Raw genomic sequence first — 19276 nt, 5'->3', positions numbered from 1 at the left:
TGGCGACAGTAGTTGCCCTGGAAACGTTGACTCAGACAGACTCAGACCAACCACTGATGTCTGGATCCGAATGGCGGTGCCCATACCTCGGAAAAATGAGGATGGAATTGGATTCATTTCGCTGGAGCCGGAGTTAATGAATCTTGTACGGGTGATGTCACACCCGCTCAGTCCATCTCTATAAACAGTCTATAGTCCTTAGGCAAGACGTTTTGGCGCTACTACCCAACTATGTGGCCACAAGAAGGCCCAAGTCTGGGTCCCCCTGTGCCGGACCCCAGCCTGGATAAAACAAAGGGTTGTGTCAGGAAGAGCATCCGGCGTAAAAAAATCTCCAGTGTGAATCAGTGAAAGTTTATTCTCTATGGCAACCCCTGAAAGGATCCACTGAAAGGTGAACAACTTCAGAAACGATTATGCCAAATTCTAAAAAGAAATACCACAATAAAGGTGGGATTACATACATGAATATTTTCACACTCCGTTTCAAGCAATAATTCAAACTATACTTGACTTAAGTTAATCATTATTGTATGCAATTCTGCAAAAATCTCTATTCATAACAAGTAATTTCAATGTTAAGTGTGTGCCATCATCTTATATATTTGTTTTTTTTTTAATTTTTAATCAATGCTTTATTTCTGAAGTGAGTTTGCTTTTTCTGTGTGATTTCTTGCATTGTTTACAATTACTGCTTGAGATAGATCAAATCAATCAATCAATAAAAATGGAAACTCTTACAACGCCTCAGTAAACCATGTGCTTTTATTACCAGTGCATATTCATAGAGAAAAAAAAGGAAGGGGAGGGTGAAGAAAATGTAAATCCATCTTAAAAAGGTGAGCACTTGTCTCACAGAGCAGGAAGTCTTTGATCCTTGTTTGGCACAAACTCAAAACAGCGAATCACAAAAACGGCAACATCCCAGTTGACTAAACAGGTGCTTTTCCACTCCAAAACCCGATCCAATCTCAACGGGTTGGACGGCTAACCCGAATAACTCGATGTTCATTGCACTGTCATATGAAGCTAGTCAACACAGGAGCTTATTCCTCATGCAGCAACACCATGTCTTCCTTTGCTCTTAAGATAGAATGAACACCAGAGGGAGCAAAAACCACGCAGCTCCACCAGTCCTGGTTTTTGAGTCCCCATTGGCGCAACTCCGTTGCAGGTAGCTGATAAATGAAGCACACTGGGTGGATTCTAATGCACGAACATGTTCTACAGCTAATGTCATTGAAAAAAAGATGAATGACTGGATATTTGTAACAGTTTCTTGTAAAGCCACAAAATGAATATTTCCCTGTGGTATTAAATTTGCACGGATCAGCAGCTTTCTTGCAAAGTCATCAACAAATGAGCCAAGAAGTTGAAAAAGTTGTGCATCATATTTGAACAGACGCTGTGATCAATTTTGGATAAAATGTCCTGAGATATTTGAACATCTTCTGGTGCAGTGGTCACAAACGAAACTATTTAAAGTGATTTCAAAAATATGAAAATAAAAACTAACAATTTTTATTCTAAACAAGGGTTTAGAAAATGAGTTTGGCATCCAAATGAAAACAAAACCGGTGCTGAAGCTTTGGAAGTCAGCTGCCCATCTGCACAAAGGCTAAATTTTACAGTTTTATGTTAGTCACACAGACAAAATTTCACCTTAAAAAGGTGTAAAATTCAAAAGAAAAGAAGAAAGATTTACAAAAATAATCTGAAAATGTTCCACTAATACAACATAAAAATAAATTAAACTTGTCCGCTTTAAAATAACAAACCAAAATATCTGCTGTGCTGCTTCCTTCAACAGGCGAGAACTTTTCAAATGCATGTCACCTCACTCACAGCAACGACACACACATTCAAAGTCTTTGAATCCTTCATCCTTTGCTGATCAGTGAAATGAAAAAAAAAACTGCTTGAAAAATCGCTGCATATACATAGAGAGTGATCTAATATATACAATATACATTCATGTATGTACAGTACATACAGCAAATCAATGCACAAATGGTTTTGCTGCACTTTTTTTTTTTTGTTTTTTTTACATTTCATTGCTGCAGAAGCATGGCACTGTTCATTTAACTATAAGCATCAACTAGTTTATGGTAAAAGCAACTGGTGGTCACACTGTGCTGCCAAGCTATTGAAGGAAAAAAAGATATACTTCATGCACCGGGAAAGGTTAAGACTGGTTAAATACTTCAATCTACCTCCTAAAGTGTCATTTCCCACAAAAATGCATTACTTCTGCCCAAATCCTCCATCTTTATTCGTCTCAATGATGCTACATTACCTTCAAACCCGATCGATAAAGTAAAATGAGGGGCCGGGTATTTGCTGAAGTGCAAAGACTGCACTGGAAATACCGTCACACCCTGTTTCATCCTAGGCGGCTGCGGTACAGGAAATCGCTGTCTACTGCAGGTAGCGGTACACCTTAAAACAGTGGTTCCCGGAGTCCGCCACGGCCACGTGGCCATCAGATGTAAGGGCCAGGCCCTGGGGGCCATAAAGGGGGTCGGCTGATGTGTTAATGTAGGACAGGAAGGAACCTGAGCTGTCAAACACCTGCAGAACAAAATAAAAGCCTGGGTGAGTCCTACAACAAAAAAAATGGCTTTCTCCAAAAATGTTGTTTAATTTTTCATTTTTGTTACTTTTACATGAATCTCACCTGGATGCGACTGTTGCCCCAGTCAGCAACAATAATGTTTCCATTGGCGTCCACGGCAACGCCGGTTGGAGCATTGAACTGACCATTTCCCTCCCCATGGGAGCCAAATTTAAACAGGAACTCTCCGTCCGCATTGTACACCTTTCAGAATAAACCATGAAAAAAGTCACATGGTAAAAAAAAACTAAGATGAGATTAAAAGCTTAATAATGAATATGTTTACGTATTACTTTGTTTTAAAGGAAAACATGTTTACCAATCTATAACCATTTCTAGAGTTTTTAAATGTTTTTTTTTTGGACATATGACATGGTAAGGTCTGTAACGCAATAGTTTAAACTGCTAGGGCAATCCTACATATTTTGTATAATTAAAAATAATAAACAGACAAAACAGCAACATAAGAAACATTCACTGCCACTTGTTTTTTTTTAAATAAAAGGAAGGTCAAAAAGAAGAAAAATGTGGGGAATGCAAAGTTCCCTTCAGCTGGTGTTACAAGAGTGAAGATGGCAAGTTATAGAAATGGTTTCTGATTAAAAGCCTTTTAATTTGAAGAACTTCTTGCCTTCAGCTGTTTGCTAAAAGGTCGTGTGTAATTTAGATTAAAAAACATCAAGCTGGATTTGTTTCTCTTTCATCCTCACTGTCGGGTACAGTAGTGGAAGAGTGACAATTTGGACTTGTCTCGCCATAAAACTCGTCAGTATATGACGATGATTTACAGACATATGTTAGAGTTTAATGGAAACTGGGTCATCCAGCAGGACAAGGGTTGTAAAACTCATTTTGGATTCAACAAAAAACTTTCTTGCTGAATTCTAGTTAAATATTTTCATGGGATCTTAAGATAACTGCGAAATTAAGGCAGGGACACATGTCTTAATCAGCACAGTAGCTTCTTCTAAAGGGCATCTTAAAGTCAAACCATGAGCGCTTCAGGACCAAGGTGTGTTCATACTTTTACGGCACAGCAAAAAAAAACCACTTAATTTCTATGTTTAGTGCAGCAACACGTGTTCCTGACTTCCAAAATGTGATGCCACAAGTCGTGTGATTCAACCACACTCGTTGGCCAAATCCAAATTCTTACCCTACCCCTTTGGGTTCTTCCTAACCCCCCAATTGTAGGGGTAATTGGAGGGGTAGGGGTAGGGTTGTCTGAAATTCTTGTCTGTAAGCTCTAACAGTAACGTATCTTCATTTATGCAACTGAAAGTACTTCCACTGAAGGGTTCACTGACAAAAGCACATTCTTGTGTGGAGCCATACCTTAACTGAATGGTTGTGAAAATCTGTAACCACAATCTCATTTTTGTTGTTCACAGCTACAAAGTGGGGACCTGGAAACAAAACAAAAGACAGGAAAGAAAATAGTAACTATGAGTCAGCTGCTACTTTGCAGCACACAACAGGAAGTGCCACTCCTTTTTTGGACTTTGACGACAAGACAGGACATGGTCAACGACAAACTGACGTTAAAACGGACATAAAGACAACAAACACTTTGGTTTAAATCAGTTCACACTCACATTCGGTTTAATTACTTACTGAAAACAGGGCCAGATTTACTAATCTTTGTTTCCAGTGCAATGTTTGCACCACTTTTCTCTAAAAGAAAAGAAAAAGTCCAGGTGAGAATTTACACTGAAGGAAGCTTCAACGTCAACAAAGCTGAAACTCCGACCAGCTTCCTGTAACACGGGCAAATAGATGCGATGGTCTGAGAGGCAAAAAAGAGGAATCATCTTATTACATGCAGTAGATTGAATCATGAATATTTGCCCGTGAAGTTACGTTCACACCCCCCTTGGCAACACGCGTTCAAGCTACCCCGTCCAATGAAAAGCCAACGAAGTGTGTAAATGCACGTTTAGGACTCCCCCGTTCAAAGCCCTCGCATTCGCGTTTCAAGTTTCTACAACTGTGTTTGGCTTCTACATACAAAACGTGCGGCCACTGAATGTGCGTCTTTGACCAATCAGGGACTCTAATTTGGTTGTGACGTGTGGATGGCGTCACCTTTAATTCACGAAAATGCCAACTGTTTGAAAATTGATCATGGAGGAGAAATTAATCATTACGGTTTGTGCCGCCAAGTCTTTCATATATCGCTTTCATATATCGGAATAGAGCTGTAAAAGGAAAAAGCTTGGAGCAAAAGTTGCTTAACCCTTCTGCTATCTTAGATCAGTGTTTTTCAACCAGTGTGCCACGGCACACTAGTGTGCCGTGGGAGATGGTCAAGTGTGCCGTGGAGAAATTGCCCTCATTAATCATTCACTGATCTAAAAACATTTCCCATCTCCAGGATATCAGCTCTTTGTTCATCCAAACAGGCCCTGATAAAACACTGAGTAGTTAGGAATATGAAAGATCTTAAAATTACTTTTTCTTTGTGTTTATTTAATTCTATTAAAGACATTTTGATAAGGATTACGTTACCGCGATTTACCTGCAGCTATGACAGTTTGCGGAAAAGTCCCGTCCCTTTAACTGTCTCCACCAATCATTCTTGAAGGCTTAATCACATGTCATCAGTCTGACCAATCAGAAGTGCTTAAAGTCTTCACTTCCTTGTTCTTAATTCTGCTGATAAAGTCGCTCAGTTCTAACAAAAATACCGGCTAAAGCTCTTCTTTAGCGGTGTAGCTTTCCACAGAGTCCGGTGTCAGACCGTGAAACAAGTGGACAATACAATAAATCTCAGGGACGCCAGTCTTTCTGCAAGTTTTCGGCACTTTTCACACTACATCTCCCATGATGCATTGGCTTAAAGAGCCAGTGTCCCAGCGCACAATGAGTTGTCCTTGCGAAACGCCTTGAAACCCCAACCAACAAACAGTTTCTAAATTTTCTAATTTAACTTTCATTTCATCTCTTAGAAAAAACAGCCGCAACTTCCTGCTTTTCCGGCCACAATTATCACAAAAATACACGTGAGATTGCGGGCGGGCGGTCGGGGGGCTGTCGATCAATACAGACCATGAATTTCTGTTTTTTTTTTTTTTTTTGGATGCTGGTGTGCCGCGGGATTTTTGTCAAGGTTAAAGTGTGCCGTGGCTCAAAAAAGGTTGAAAAACACTGTCTTAGATGACCCCACCCTTACATTGACGTGTTCTCCCTACCATGAAAAAGGTGGAAAGATTTCATGTAGTCCATGGACACCAGTGAAGTTCACAAATCATTGAAGAAAAAATGTTCAGCGCACTGTCTAGTGGGTCTAGATGACCCAACTCCCAATGGTAAAGTTTCTAGGATAGCACAAGGGTTACTATGCACCGCTTCGACATTTCACGCAAAGCCTCATCCAACTGTAGGTGGCGGACATGCACTAATAAACAGTATAAAAAGAAAAAGAAGAAGAAGCCCGTCCTTGCTTGTCCAGTGAGAAGAAAATGTGTTATATGTAAGTTAAGAACCGGTGTCTACCGCGTTCTTGAATGAATGTCAATTGCCTATTGTTTATGTAGCCATAATTCTACGTACACAACGGCGCAGATTGCGAGTTCTTAAATGCGCTGTTAGCAGACGGTGTTCACATTGGACTGTTGCTACCCAAAACTAGTGCATGTACTTATAGATGGAAGAGGCTTTGGTGTGAAATGTTGAAGCGATGCAAATCTCGCAAATTCTTCTACAGCTCTAGTCTGATATATGAAAGACTTGGTGTCATAAAATTCCAGCCAGGTACAAGCCGCAACTATCAATTTCTCCTTCATAATCAATTTTCAAAAGGTTGGCACGTCTATGAATTCAAGTGGACGTACAGCCAAATCCAAAGTTCGACCTAGTTTAACCTGCAACGCGCATTCAATGGCCGCACGTTTTGTACGCAAGAGCCCGAATACTGACCTAGGAGTTTTGAACGTGGAAGCCCGAAACGTGCATTTACATAGACCTTTCATTGGAAGTGGTTGCTTTAACGCGCGATGCCGATGGCGGTGTGAGCGTAGCATAAGAGCATTGACAAGCACTTCAAGAGATTTGGCAAAATAAAAAGAAAACAGCGGAATTCTGGATTCATTACCTAAAAGTAAAAAAAATCTGTACATAAACTCCATGAAAAAAACAAACTTAAGACAGAAATATGATGATCCCTAACTACATTTCTTGAAAGGAACCTTTAAAATAAATCTGTATATCTGGCCTAATTGCATGCAGCTTCATTTGGCTTTAGATCTCTTCCTGTAAAGACATGTAACTAAATGTCTGCAGGTATTTCTTGACACACCTGTGAAGTGTCTGTCCGATGTTCCTCTGGCTCCAAACTTTGTTACAAGCTTCCCATTTGACTGAAAGATAAAGACGCAGCAGGCCTTGTTGTCAGCTGTGATGATGTGTCCGTTTTTGTCCACAGCCACGCCTTTGGGGCCCATCAATCTTCCAGCGCCTATTTTATTCTGCAAAGACCAAAAATCAATATTGGTCATTCCGTTTCTTAGGTGTTTTTTAAACATATCTGGTAACATTTTCCTGCTTCTCACCTTGAACTTGCCATCAGAGGAAAAAATGCTTATCCACCTGTTGTCATAGTCGGCGACAATAATGTCCCCGTTCACGTCGACGGTCACCCCTGTGGGGCGCTGCAGCTGACCCGGGGAACGCCCCCTTACCCCAAACCTCATCTTAAACTGGCCATCGTTGGAGAACACCTAAAAGAAACCCTTTGATTACTCCCAGATTCTGCATAAACGCAACAATTTTTTTCTTCTAATGTCCAACAGTGACCTGTATGCACTGGTTGTTACTGTCTGCCACCACAATCCGCCCGTTACTGGAAGCCGAGATGCCTTGAAGGTTGGTGAACTCTCCTTTGTCTCGCCCTCTTGTGCCTGACACATTAACAAACGAGAACCTCAGAGCTGTGCATGCACCCATCAGTTCTGCAGGGTCATGTACTGAGGCCAGCAGCCTCATATGCTGTACATCTTATATTTGGATTTATTTGACCAGAATTTAGTTGTTTTTACGCACCAACTCTGTAGATCAGCTCATCCTCTATAGGGTTTTCCTTCTTCTTGGTGGTGCTGTACATGCTGGAGGGCCTGCGGACAGCTTTCTGTCGGACGTGACCCCCTCCTCCGCTTGGGGACTTCACTCTCCTCTTTACGTCTTCAGGCGACTGCAGGACATCTGAAGGCTTAACGGCGCGCAGGCGGAAGGGGCTCCCCTTCACAGGCTGCCCGTACAGCAGCAGAGAGAAGGTGAACTCTCCCTCGGAGCGAACGGTATAGCCGACTTCGTACGTGCCGTTCTTGTTGTCTACCACCTCGGCTTCAGTGCGCACCCCGTCTGCAGAGACAATCTCTGCTCGGAGAGCCGCATTCCCGCTTTTCACCAGCTCGCCATCCTTGTCCTTGGTGGTGACTGTGATGGAGGTGTGCTGGCCGACTAGTGCGTGCCTCAGGCCTTCACCGGTGGCAACGCTAGTGTGGCCCACAGCCCCCGTTGTGATGAGGACTCCCATGTTTTGAATGGAGCGCCTCAACCCGTCCGTCTCCACCTGGCATTCCAGGTGTCCGTTTTCATGGGGGTGCACGGCAAAGCTGTGTCTTGCCAGAGCACTGACCCGCTCGCCCATTTGTTTCTGGACCAGCAGGATCTCAGTGGCGCTGCCATGGCTGAGGGCATGCTCTGTGAAGCTGCAGCTGCTTTCAATGTTCTCTTTCCCTTGCAGCAAAGAGGTCAGCTGAGCCTGAAGCACCTAGAGTGACCCACACAAACAAGGACAGTAATGAGGATTTTTTTTTTCTTTTACATCAAGTTGGAAAAGCAGAGAGACCTCTGACCTTCTGCTTTGAGCTGCAGATATTTTCCACCTCTGTGATCAGAGCATTCTTGCGTTGGTGCAAAGCCTTTTCCAGCTCATCAAAAGTGTTACTGATTCCAGTCACTGCTTCACTTTTCCTTTCCGTCAACTGCTTGGAGATCTCATTAACGTGCTCAATGGCAACAGTCAGCTGTGGCAGTCTGTCAGAGGGAAAGGATCAGTGTTAAAACTCTCACTGGGTTTCACTTTCAAACAGTTTCACGACAGTTTTGTACCTGTTACAAACGGTGTCTAGCTGATTTTTGAGAGCAGACTTGTGCTGCTCCAACACGTCCCTCAGAGGGACGGTCACATGTTCCCTGTGCTCTCCCTCTGTGCACTCCAGACACATGGCTGTCTCACATGACTCGCAGTAAAACTCCATGACCTGCAGGGGGTGCAGTAAAGACATAAAAATTCACTTACCCACGGACAGGGACAGGGACAATGTAAGGGACAGACCCACTCTATTCATTTTTGATCTATTAACCCTTGTGCTATCTTAGATGACCCCACCCTTACATTGAAGTGTTCTCCCTACCATGACAAAGGTGGATAAAGGTGGAAAGATTTCATGTAATCCATGGACACCAGTGAGGTTCACAAATTATTGAAAAAAAAGGTTTAGCGCACTGTCTAGTGGGTCTAGATGACCCAACTCCCAATGTTAAAGTGCCTAGGATTGCACAAGGGTTAAAAGTATTACCAGTGGTCTCTTAATAATGATTATGCGTTTGTGTCATTTTCTAGGAGATAAAATCTGCAGAGTGGAAGTAATTCATTAGAAATTTGCCTCTGAGTTGTGGGTGGGATGCATAGCGCAACCCTGCCGCCCCCCTTCCCATCCCCATTGTTGAGAGCTCCGAGCAGGAAGGTTGTGGCCCACCCAGTGTATTTTCTACATCACAAATAAGCTCTTTTTTAAATTGCTTTCTTTCCTCTGCTCCTGATTCATAACAATTTGGGAAAAAAAGACAAAAAAACAATCGCTAAATTGAAGACATTTTAGGCTTAAATTTCATTATATCATTAGAAAAAATGCCACAAGAACCCCACCAAAAACACGATTTTCATAGGAGCTGGTCTTTGACAAGGAGTACAAATCTAGGGATGTGATGGATTTTGGATCATTCAACCCACCTTTCCCTCATGGTTGGGGCAAGAAAGGGACTGACAGGTTGTGGCTGCGTTGGCCGACTCCAATACATTGCTCGCCTCCGGCCGGCTACACTCTGGGTCTCGCTGCAACACCTCCATTAGGTTAGTGATAAAGAAGTTGTTCTGCAGGGCTGCGACACCCTTCTCGGGCAGGATGGACGTCTGTCTGCACACTGGGCAGGATAGTGTCAGAGACTGGGGAGGGATGTAGTTCTGTAGACATCTAGAAGAAGATGGAAAATGAACGTTTCTCATTGTCTTTCAGATTTTACCAGACCATTTTCTCTGTTGGTTGTCTGGAGGAACTTACTTCTCACAGAAAGTGTGCAGGCAGGGCAGAACTTTGGGGTTGTGATATCGGTCCAAACAGATGCTGCAGACCAGGAACTGTTTGTCGATCTGCCTGACCACAGGGCTGGTGCTGCCCGTCTCACACTTCGCCATGATGACTACCATTCAGTGGGGGTGGGGGTGGGGGGGGGGTGCACCACTTAACCTGCAAACACAAAGAAGAGGAGGAGGAGGAGGAGAGAAAAAGTTAAGAATTTAGGGAGTGTAAATAGGGTGGACTTCCTTAAGCAAACTCAGGAAGAAATGAGTCACAGTGCTGTTAAGATCATAAGTCCTTCTGTGACGCCTGAATCCACAGAGGTTTTAGGCTCTGCCTCTAAAAACAGACTCAGTAAAGTCAGCTCTTCTGTCATCTGACTGAAAATCCTACCTTTGCAATGATAGAAAGAATTTGCTCAGATTCTTCAACTAAAACAGCCAAGCTCTCCACCTGACTTAGCATTCTGAAGCATTAGCTTACAATAAACAGCCTTAGCTTGTTTATTTGAATAATTGAGTCACATGAAACTGTATCAGTGGGTCAAGTCCAGCTTAAGTCATGCCAATGATCTACTGTGCATCTGTCATAACACACACATGACCTCCATAATCAGTGCTTAGAAAAGCCTCTATTTGTGCAATGTTTGAGCTTATAGTTAGAATTTTCATAAGAAGAGTAAACAAGTGGGCGTGGTTTTCATTTATTTACTATTCTTGAGTGAAGTGTTTAGTTTTATAAAGTTATTGAGAGAGAAATAAAAGTTCTTTAGCTGTCACGTTATTAATATTTATAGAGATATCTTTAAAATGTGTTGCCGCAGAGTAAGCCCACCCACACTTCCCATCATCCATCTATTAACATGCTCTTCAGCTAGCTTAAAGCCCTTCACAATCCCAACCAACCATTACTGGTGGAACAAAAATGGCGAGCAATATGTGAGCTATCCAGCTATACAGTTTTGAGCCAGATGCCAGCTCGGATGAGGCCAACAAAGACGTACATGGATCTAGTCGTCTGATGGAGCGGAGCAGGGAGCTTGTGGTCAGCCCATTGTATGTTTTACATCACAAATACAATCGTTTTCGAACATCATTTTTTGTCGTCTGCTCCTGATTCCCAATGATTTGAATAAAGAAATCCAATTTTAAGCGTAAATTTTTTTAATAGATGTCCTCCATCATCAGAAAAATGCCACAATAACATGTTAAAAACACTAAAAGCACAATTTTAGTGTGTGTCTCAAACTGATGCTTTACCATAAGTGTTGCTTAAGCACTTGGCAACTGCATGAGATCCCATGCTGACAGGGGATTAGTATAATTATACATTTAGAGACACTAAGGTTGAAGCTTTCTTCACTTAGATCTCAGCTGGCTCAGAAGCATATCTTGGGTCTTAACAGGAGCAAGGCTTAAAGCGCCACTCCCAAAATTCCTCCCAGTTCCTTCCATTGACTTTTTAGAGCAGGAAGGCCGAGTTCAACACCTGTCTGTCTGTTTCTCAGAGTTGGGGACGGCCTGTCTCACACCATGCAGCTGTCCCTCTCTGCTGCATTAACATATGCCTTCCAGCTCCGCTCTGGACCCGCCACCTCCTTCCCTCCATTCATCTTCATCCTCCATCATGCTGTCGTTTTTCTCTCTTCACTTTGCAGCATCGCACCATCGGGCCTCTCCAGTCTACCGCAGACGTCTTCCAAATTGAGGATTTTCCAGAAACACTGATTCTAGTGTTGCAGCGTCCCGAGAGATAGAAAAGCTGTTTTACTCTCTGCACAAACAAAAAAAAAGCCCTTCCCCAGTCTGCCGTTACTCCCACTTCCTGCCTGTGAACAGTGACATCAGGGGGAAGGGGGATGAGCATAAGCCCTGAGGCCCCTCCCCTGGGCTGATTGGCTGCAGCCTTTGCGATTCCAACAACCCCCCCGCCCCTCATTTTCACCTCCCTTCCTCCCTGGCTGTCCTTTCTCCCAGCAGCCCTCAGCTACTCCCACTTGCTTCACTGCAGAACTTACAGCAAAAACGGCCGTTCTGAGACTGAAGTCTTTCTAGACGTTCCTGAGCGGAAAATTATAAATGAAGACATCAACTACGGATCTGCAGTCGGTTAAGAAAAAAGCATCCAGAAATCTTAGGTTATGGATGAAGCAACTGATTAAGAGAACTACAAAAAAGCAGTGACAGGTCGGTCTTATGGTCAAAATAATACACATTATAAGACATGGTTGTTCTGGAATTCCAATTTTTTTCAGAGTATATGTTATTTTTTTGCATAGTTTGGCAGGAGTTGCGACTTATACTCGGGTGCGACTCATATGTGATTTAAAAAAATAAAAGACTCATGCATTTGTTATTTTCCCACTAACAACCACTAGAGGGCACTGTGGATGTGTGTATCAGTATTTGCTACCAACGCAGAAGACGAAGAAGCGCCCCTTAGTCTTAAGGTCTTAGAGTTATTCCATCGACACAGACAATGAAGGATTCAATTGGTTTAGTGATTTTATGCGATAATAAGAGTTTAGTTGACTTGTCATTTTTTTCTGCTCTGATCATGGTTATGGAATAATTGTTCATATATTGCACTAATATACTAGACAATTCCTCCTGTTTCGTGATAAATATGGTTACAGTAATGAAGCAAGCTTATTTCCATTGTATTGCTTTCTTATGATTTGCTTTTCAAGATGAAATGTCTGTTCTTGTTCCTGTATTTTCATAAATAAATGTCTCCCAAAAGTGCAACTTATTTCAAACATTTCTTTCTTTGTTTTCCATTTTTTTGGCGTCTGCTAACTAACTCGCAGTACGAAACATTAATTGACAGTTTATGAGAACTGGATCAAGTGATGTCACTTATAGAAAATGACCTGCTTCTAGTTCCAACTAAATTGAGTCGATTACCATTTACCCAATCCTCACTCTTCGCGATACGGACACTCCCATGTTGGAACCAAAAATCGTCAGTAAGCAGTTATTGGTACGTGTGAGGCTGAGTCAATGTTTCTTTGGCAACCACTCTCGCCAATCAGAAGTAAGCTTGTTGGAAGACCATACCCCTGCCATTTGAAAGAATCTGGGAGAATTTGGGAGAATCTGTCAATCAAGCATTTCGAAGGTTCGACACGAGACCACATACTTTTACTGAGAAATCTGATTGGCCAGTTTATAACTTGAATATTTGGACCAAAAGAGAAAGATTTCATGAAAAATAAATAGGATTATCAAAAACATGTTTAAAAAAAAGGTATCAGAGGTTATTATGACAAATAGAATGAGTATAGCTGTTTATTTCTTAGTAGAAGTCTACGGGAATTTGGCTTCTTGGAGCCAGCAGGTACTTCCTGTTTGAAACGCCAAGGGGGGAGGGGTCACTCAGTCCAGATCTCATACACAGTCAATGAATACATTAGATTGTGAGGATGCACCTGGGCTTAGTGTATAGCTATTAGAGACTGAAAAGTACCCATCATGAATACAATCCGATATCCACTCTATGAAGGGAAAAAAAAGGATGATTAGCATCTCAAAATCACAACTTAAATGGTCATTTAGCTGTGTTTTTCTCACTGCATCTGCCTGTAGAAACCCAGCGCAAACGTTTACGAACACAAAGATGCATCGCTCGTCACTCTCACCCCAGTAAGTGGCTTAGTGTTCTCCTGCAGGGTCAGGTGCTGTCTGCCATCAGGATTACTGTCTCCCAGAATCAGATGACATCATTATGTCAAGGTAATTTAACTGTGTGTCTGCAAAGGAAGTTCTTAAAAAGCAGGCAATGGCTGTCTTTAGGCCAGAGTTCACCAGTATAATAGGGTTGTTTGTGGGCTTAACACTCTGATCCTGAAGAAAAGGATGTCTTGCGTAATTACAGAAAACAATCTCATCAACCTAATCTGCTTAATCTGTCACAGCTGCTTGAATTCAATAAATAAGGGAACAAACTTCCTAAAACTATCTTTTTTATTTTTTTGTAAAGGAAAGACTTGGAAGACTCAGTCACATGATGGGGAAATTGCTTTTTTAAAACAGCCACAAAAATACTTGCCAGATGAACAAAATAGATTAAATAAAAACAATAACATAATAGTAGGTTAAGATAATAGAATAGTTATAGAAGAATGTGTTGGCCAATGCTGTTATCCACATTTTTAGTTACTCTAGCTCCTTTAAAAGTGTAATAATAATCTTTTAAACTTTATTTTGTATATTTAATGATAGGTGCTTAATTTCAGTCTTTGGCAGGCGGTATTACAACTATTGAAATGGTTGGTCAATACTGACGACTGTTTTCTTTGTTGGAATTCATACTTCAAAAATGTTCCTTTTTAACAATTAATGATGCATTTACCTGCAGAGCAGAACAAAAGAGGTTTTATTACACACTGATGCTTTTCGTCGCTGGAATCTGAGATATTAAATCCTCTCTACAGTCGACAAGTTAAAGTTTGCTGCAGGCGCTTTTATATGTTCTTAGGCATCGATAGTAAAAATATTTTATTTCATTACATTTGGATAATTACCTTTTTATGCAACAATCATCAAGTATTTTTCCAATTGTTCATTTCTAATTTAGGGTTTCAACAGACCGTATTAAGTGTGTGAAATGTAAGCTGGGTATTTAAGAGAGTTTTTAAACTCTAGATTGCTTTAATCATTCCTTACATGTGGTGTGACTCTTTGGGGTTGCAGGATGCGTCTGCCTCAGACGCCATAAAAAGCCTTTCCTTTTCCTTTGTTTGAACCAGAAGAAATGACCTTTTTTCCCGTCATCTCTGGAAGCGCGTTTAACCGCTGTGTGACCATATTAGACTACTCATGAGGAAAAGTACTGATATCTGTGTGACGGTGTTTGCAGACGGTGAGGAGTTTGTTTGATCAGCTGCACCGGTCCTGGACAGTAAAATGATGACTGTGTCACAATTGTGTTTAAATTTAGACTGTAGTTGATGTTTTTTTGGCACTCGCTTGTGTGTCTTCAGGCTGTGATTGTCTCTGTATAGTTAGTCAGAGAAAAAATGTACATGTACAAGTAAACAGCAGCACTGAACAAAACAACATAGTCAGAAACAAAACTGTTTTACCTTAGAAATGTATGGTGGTGAATTAGGCCCACCATAAAAACCAAAAAATAAATACATTTATAAGCATAAATTCATTAAATTGTAAAAGAAAGTCATAGTTTTAAGAGAATAAGGTCCTTGAGAAAAAAAAAAAAAAATGTACAAGAATAAAGTTGGGAAACTATAAGAAAAAAGATATAACTATCTTACAAGTCTTAAAATCATTTTACTAGAAATTAGTTGTAAAAATATGATTTAAAAAAGTTGTAAATTTAAGAGGATAATTGTAAAATTGAAGGAAAAGTCAACATTTTACAAGTAAAATTGTAGAATTATTTCACTAGAAATAAGTCTTTAAAATACAAGAAAAATGTCATAATTTTAAGAGGACAGTCATAAAACTAAAGAGAAGAGTCAAAATTTTACGAGAATAAATTTGTAGAATTATGATTAAAACCGTCAATATTTTACAACAGTAAAGTTATAACTTCACAAGTTATAAATTGAGAATTTACAAGATTAAAGTAATACATTTATGAGGTAAAACTAAAATTATTATACAACAACAAAGAACAAATATCGTAATTAAGTATAAAAGATGTAGAGCGCATTATAAGCGATTATTTCAGCGTGGATTTTTACGGATAAGGAAATGTTAATTTTTTAGTGAGTCTAGATCGGATCAATTAGTATTTAAAAACTATTTAGCAGTTTTACCAAGTCAAAATTGTAAAATCATGACTTTTTTCTCATAAATTCAGAAATTTATTCTCATAAAATGAAAACTTTTTTCTCTGAATTTTACAACCTAATTCTTGTCATTTTTATTTTTTAGGTGGCCATAATACTTTTTCATACAAATGTGTCCAAATAAAGAGTATAAAATTGATTTTTTTTAAACAAAAAACAATCTGAACTTATTTCTTTATATTATACAAGATTTTCTGAATGTTATTTAACAATATCTAACTCAGACAAAAACAATATGTTTAAGGACAATTAAATTATCTGTAGCAGATCTGTGTAAAAGTAGGGACAAAATGCCTTTTTGTTACCTTAAAAGGCCTGCTGAGCAAAACAACCTGGCTTCATGATGACTCATCTGTCATGACTCATAAGCATCAAAACTTTCAAAGCTCCTATTAATGTTGATATTCACCCAGCTTTTTTATTATTTCATTTTCCTATCCTCCCCTGAGACTGTTTCAAAGTAAAAGCAGTTTCATAAGCAGCACTTTCACATTTGCAGTCAGCAGATTGCAGAAATGGACATCAAATGCAATCAAATGATGACTTTAGAGCCCTAAAAGGCCTAAACTCCAACAAAACTAAAGACTTGACAAAGTCTGCATTTGTTTTCCGGAGATTTCCGCGTCCTTCCTGCTGCACTTCCACTGCGATAAACAGAAGATAGTGCAGCACGCAGGCGACGCTGCTGCTGTGTCAACAGGCACTGCAGATTTTTAAAAGGTCGATCAGCGCACAAGTTGCTCCTGCAACACTGTTTTGCCCTCAGGGGCAGCATTGGGGATCACTTCTCATGTGACTCAGGTCAGCAACATCCATATGTGGTCCTGCGTAAACTTCCCACCTGCTTTTCCGCTGAACTCCAAAAAAGCTGTGCAGTGATTTTGCCTGCATCATCTTAGCTTCTCACAAATTCATCATAAAAATGACTATAATGAAACAAAATAAACCCCAATATAAACAGAAGGGACGCCAAATTTGTTGCTGTTGTTGACCTTTCAGCTCATCCCTTTAGGGGTTGCCACTTGTGCAATTCAGCTATCACTGATTCGCACAAGTGATTTAGCAGATATTTTTACGCCAGATGCCCTTCCTGACACAACCGTGTGTTTCATTCGGGCTGGGGACAGGCACAGGGACACCCAGATGTGGGGCCCTTTGTGGCTACATAGTGAGGCAGTAGGGTAGAGTCTTGCCCCAGGAACCACACTAGATGAAGGTAATTGTTGCGCACCCTGGGAATCGAACCCTGGGTATGTCAGAATTCCCCCCTAACCCCTATAAAGTGCACTACATAGTGTATTCGCCATTTTGTAGGGCTGTCCGAATCTACAATTCCAAAATCCATTGCCCAGTAAAATTTCCCAGAAGTCTCTGCGTGTGCATCGATGCTCACTACATGTTTTATTTATTTATTTTCTTTTCTTTTTCTCTCTTTTTTTTGTGTGTAGTTATTATGTGTATGTTTAAAGTTCAAAAAAAAAAAATTTACAAAAAAATCGGCGAATATAGACCACAATGCATTGCGTCGGAACATTTTTTACCAAGTAAATGTATTTAATGTATTTTTTTTTTGCTTAACCATCAATGTTTTTTATCTTCAGAAGACAGTGGACTCATAAATAATTGTCGCAAAACGCTCATTTTAAATAGATTGTAACCTTTGTGAAATCGATGACATCATATCCACCGTTTAAAAAAAAAAAAGAAAAGCCAGAAAAAACTTTTCTGGCTTCAAAGTCCCACCCCAATCATCTTTGGATCTATTTTCAAAGCGTTCCCAGTGCTCTTTTCATTACGATTATACAGTTTTTGGCCAAAATAAAACAAAAAAGATCAGTGTGATTAGTTTCTATAGAGCGGCTGTAGTTCATTAGAAATTCACCTTTGATTTGTAGCTGTTGCCATGCAGTAAGCCCTCCCTTGCTTCCCAACATCCAACTGTTTACAGGCTCTCCCACTAGCTTACAGCCCCTCACTCCTACTTTACACTATTGGTGCAACAAAAACAGTGAGTAATATCGGAGCCATCCCGTCCTACAGTTTAGAGCCAAATGCCAGCTCAGACGAGGAAAACAAAGATATACATGGATCTATTTCTCTAGAAATGGATGAATCAGAATGGAGAGGAGCAGTGAGCTTTTGGCCCAGACAGCATATTTCCTACATCACAAGTAGGGTCTTTTACAAAAGGCATTCTTTTGTCTGTTTAAATTTCAAATCGCATTTCTGACATAAATGCAATTTTAAGCTTCATTTTCTTAATATATGTCGTCCATCTTCATAAAAATGTAACAAGAACATGTTAAAACCAACAAAAACACAGTTTTCCTTTTCAAAATGATATTAAATGGCGTTTATATCCCTACACAGTTTGACCCTATTTTTTTTTTTTTTCATTATGGATTGGCTGCAGATTGCAGTCTGTGCTGCCTCATTTATTTCCCCCCTTTGATCAAATTCAAAGGATGCTTCAGATGGCCATATCCATCCAACAATGTCTTCTCTGTTCTCCTCTTAGTCTGGACACAACCAGCAAGTCAAGGTTTAAAGTTGAAACAACTTATATACCCTGTTTTGCAAAGACGGTGTGTAATCGTGGTGGCCTGCCATGTCTATGGGTCTGATACAAGCATTTAAGAAGCAATAACTGAAGAAATAAAGACCGCAGCACAAACATGAAACCCTCTCTGAGGATCTATTTGGTGGTGCATCATCAGGGACTGTCTGGCAGCCTCTAAACCTGCATTCATCTTTGCAAAAAACAAAGCATCAAACCACCACTGCATCCATCCAGTCAGTTTGGTCCAAGAGTGATGCATCACTCCTGCTGTTGTGTGTGCACTTAAATGCAACACGCCTCAAGACTGCAACATGCTGATTCACAAGGGGGTCGCGGGGAAGCTTCCCATCATCTCTCTGCATGCGAATTCAAGATCCCTAATCCTCTGAACAAAAGACAATGCGTGGTTGATGACAGAGCCCAGCCCACAGAACTGCAGCAGGGATGCCCACCTGCCACAGAGCCGGCCGGCGGCCAGCTCCGGGCTAAAATGGAGAAGTGAGTGGGCTAGATGAGGAAGCGTTCAAGAACCAGAGCAGCTTCTAGCAGCTGCTCCCTGGACGGCTGCAACGCTTTCACAAAATCAAATCAATAAGTCCAGATTTACCATCATAGATGCAGCTTTCTTCTATAATGTGGGAATTAATTATTCAACCATGCTCGATCGGTCCAAGCAGAAGAAGGACGCAGAAATCGGATCCGGGCGCAGGGAAGAGGAAGAGCGGCGTCTACTCACATGAGCTCAGCTCCCGGCAGGAGGGGCCGCAGTGTCAGCTCCGCAGGCCGCAGAGGCTGCTCGCCATTGTGTGGCGCCCGTCTTCACAGGCTGGGCAGCAGAAGGGAAAGGGCAGGGTCTGTCTGGGAGGAAAGGGGGACAGCGAAGACAGAGGACGAGGGAAAGCAGCGGCGAAGGGGCGGGGCTAGGA

At 41.0% G+C, this 19276-nt stretch overlaps 1 protein-coding gene across 1 annotated transcript; it reads right to left on the bottom strand.

Moving 5' to 3' along the window:
- Nucleotides 1–747: 747 nt before the first annotated feature.
- LOC101175583 (tripartite motif-containing protein 3) lies at nt 748–19238 on the bottom strand. The gene is made up of 13 exons (XM_011482339.3): nt 19087–19238; nt 9958–10143; nt 9630–9870; nt 8726–8877; nt 8470–8650; nt 7655–8384; nt 7409–7512; nt 7165–7332; nt 6912–7080; nt 4229–4288; nt 3950–4020; nt 2678–2818; nt 748–2571 (listed from the first exon to the last, which is right to left on the bottom strand). The coding sequence occupies exons 2-13, from the start codon at nt 10101–10103 to the stop codon at nt 2419–2421; spliced, it is 2316 nt and encodes a 771-aa protein (XP_011480641.1). The 5' UTR covers nt 10104–10143; nt 19087–19238; the 3' UTR covers nt 748–2418.
- Nucleotides 19239–19276: the final 38 nt, after the last annotated feature.

The sequence above is a fragment of the Oryzias latipes genome, chromosome 13, assembly GCF_002234675.1.
Source record: "Oryzias latipes chromosome 13, ASM223467v1".
Lineage (NCBI taxonomy): Eukaryota > Metazoa > Chordata > Actinopteri > Beloniformes > Adrianichthyidae > Oryzias > Oryzias latipes.
This window is presented reverse-complemented; position numbering and strand designations above follow the sequence as displayed.

Excerpts from the sequence above, each read along its gene's own strand:
- LOC101175583 (XM_011482339.3), bottom strand. The coding sequence starts at position 10,103 with ATGGTAGTCATCATGGCGAAGTGTGAGACGGGCAGCACCAGCCCTGTG. Across the intron at positions 7,513-7,654 it reads TGAGCTGATCTACAGAGTTG|GCACAAGAGGGCGAGACAAA; the intron begins GTGCGTAAAAAC and ends TTAATGTGTCAG. Across the intron at positions 4,289-6,911 it reads ATCGGACAGACACTTCACAG|AGAAAAGTGGTGCAAACATT; the intron begins GTGTGTCAAGAA and ends CTTTTCTTTTAG.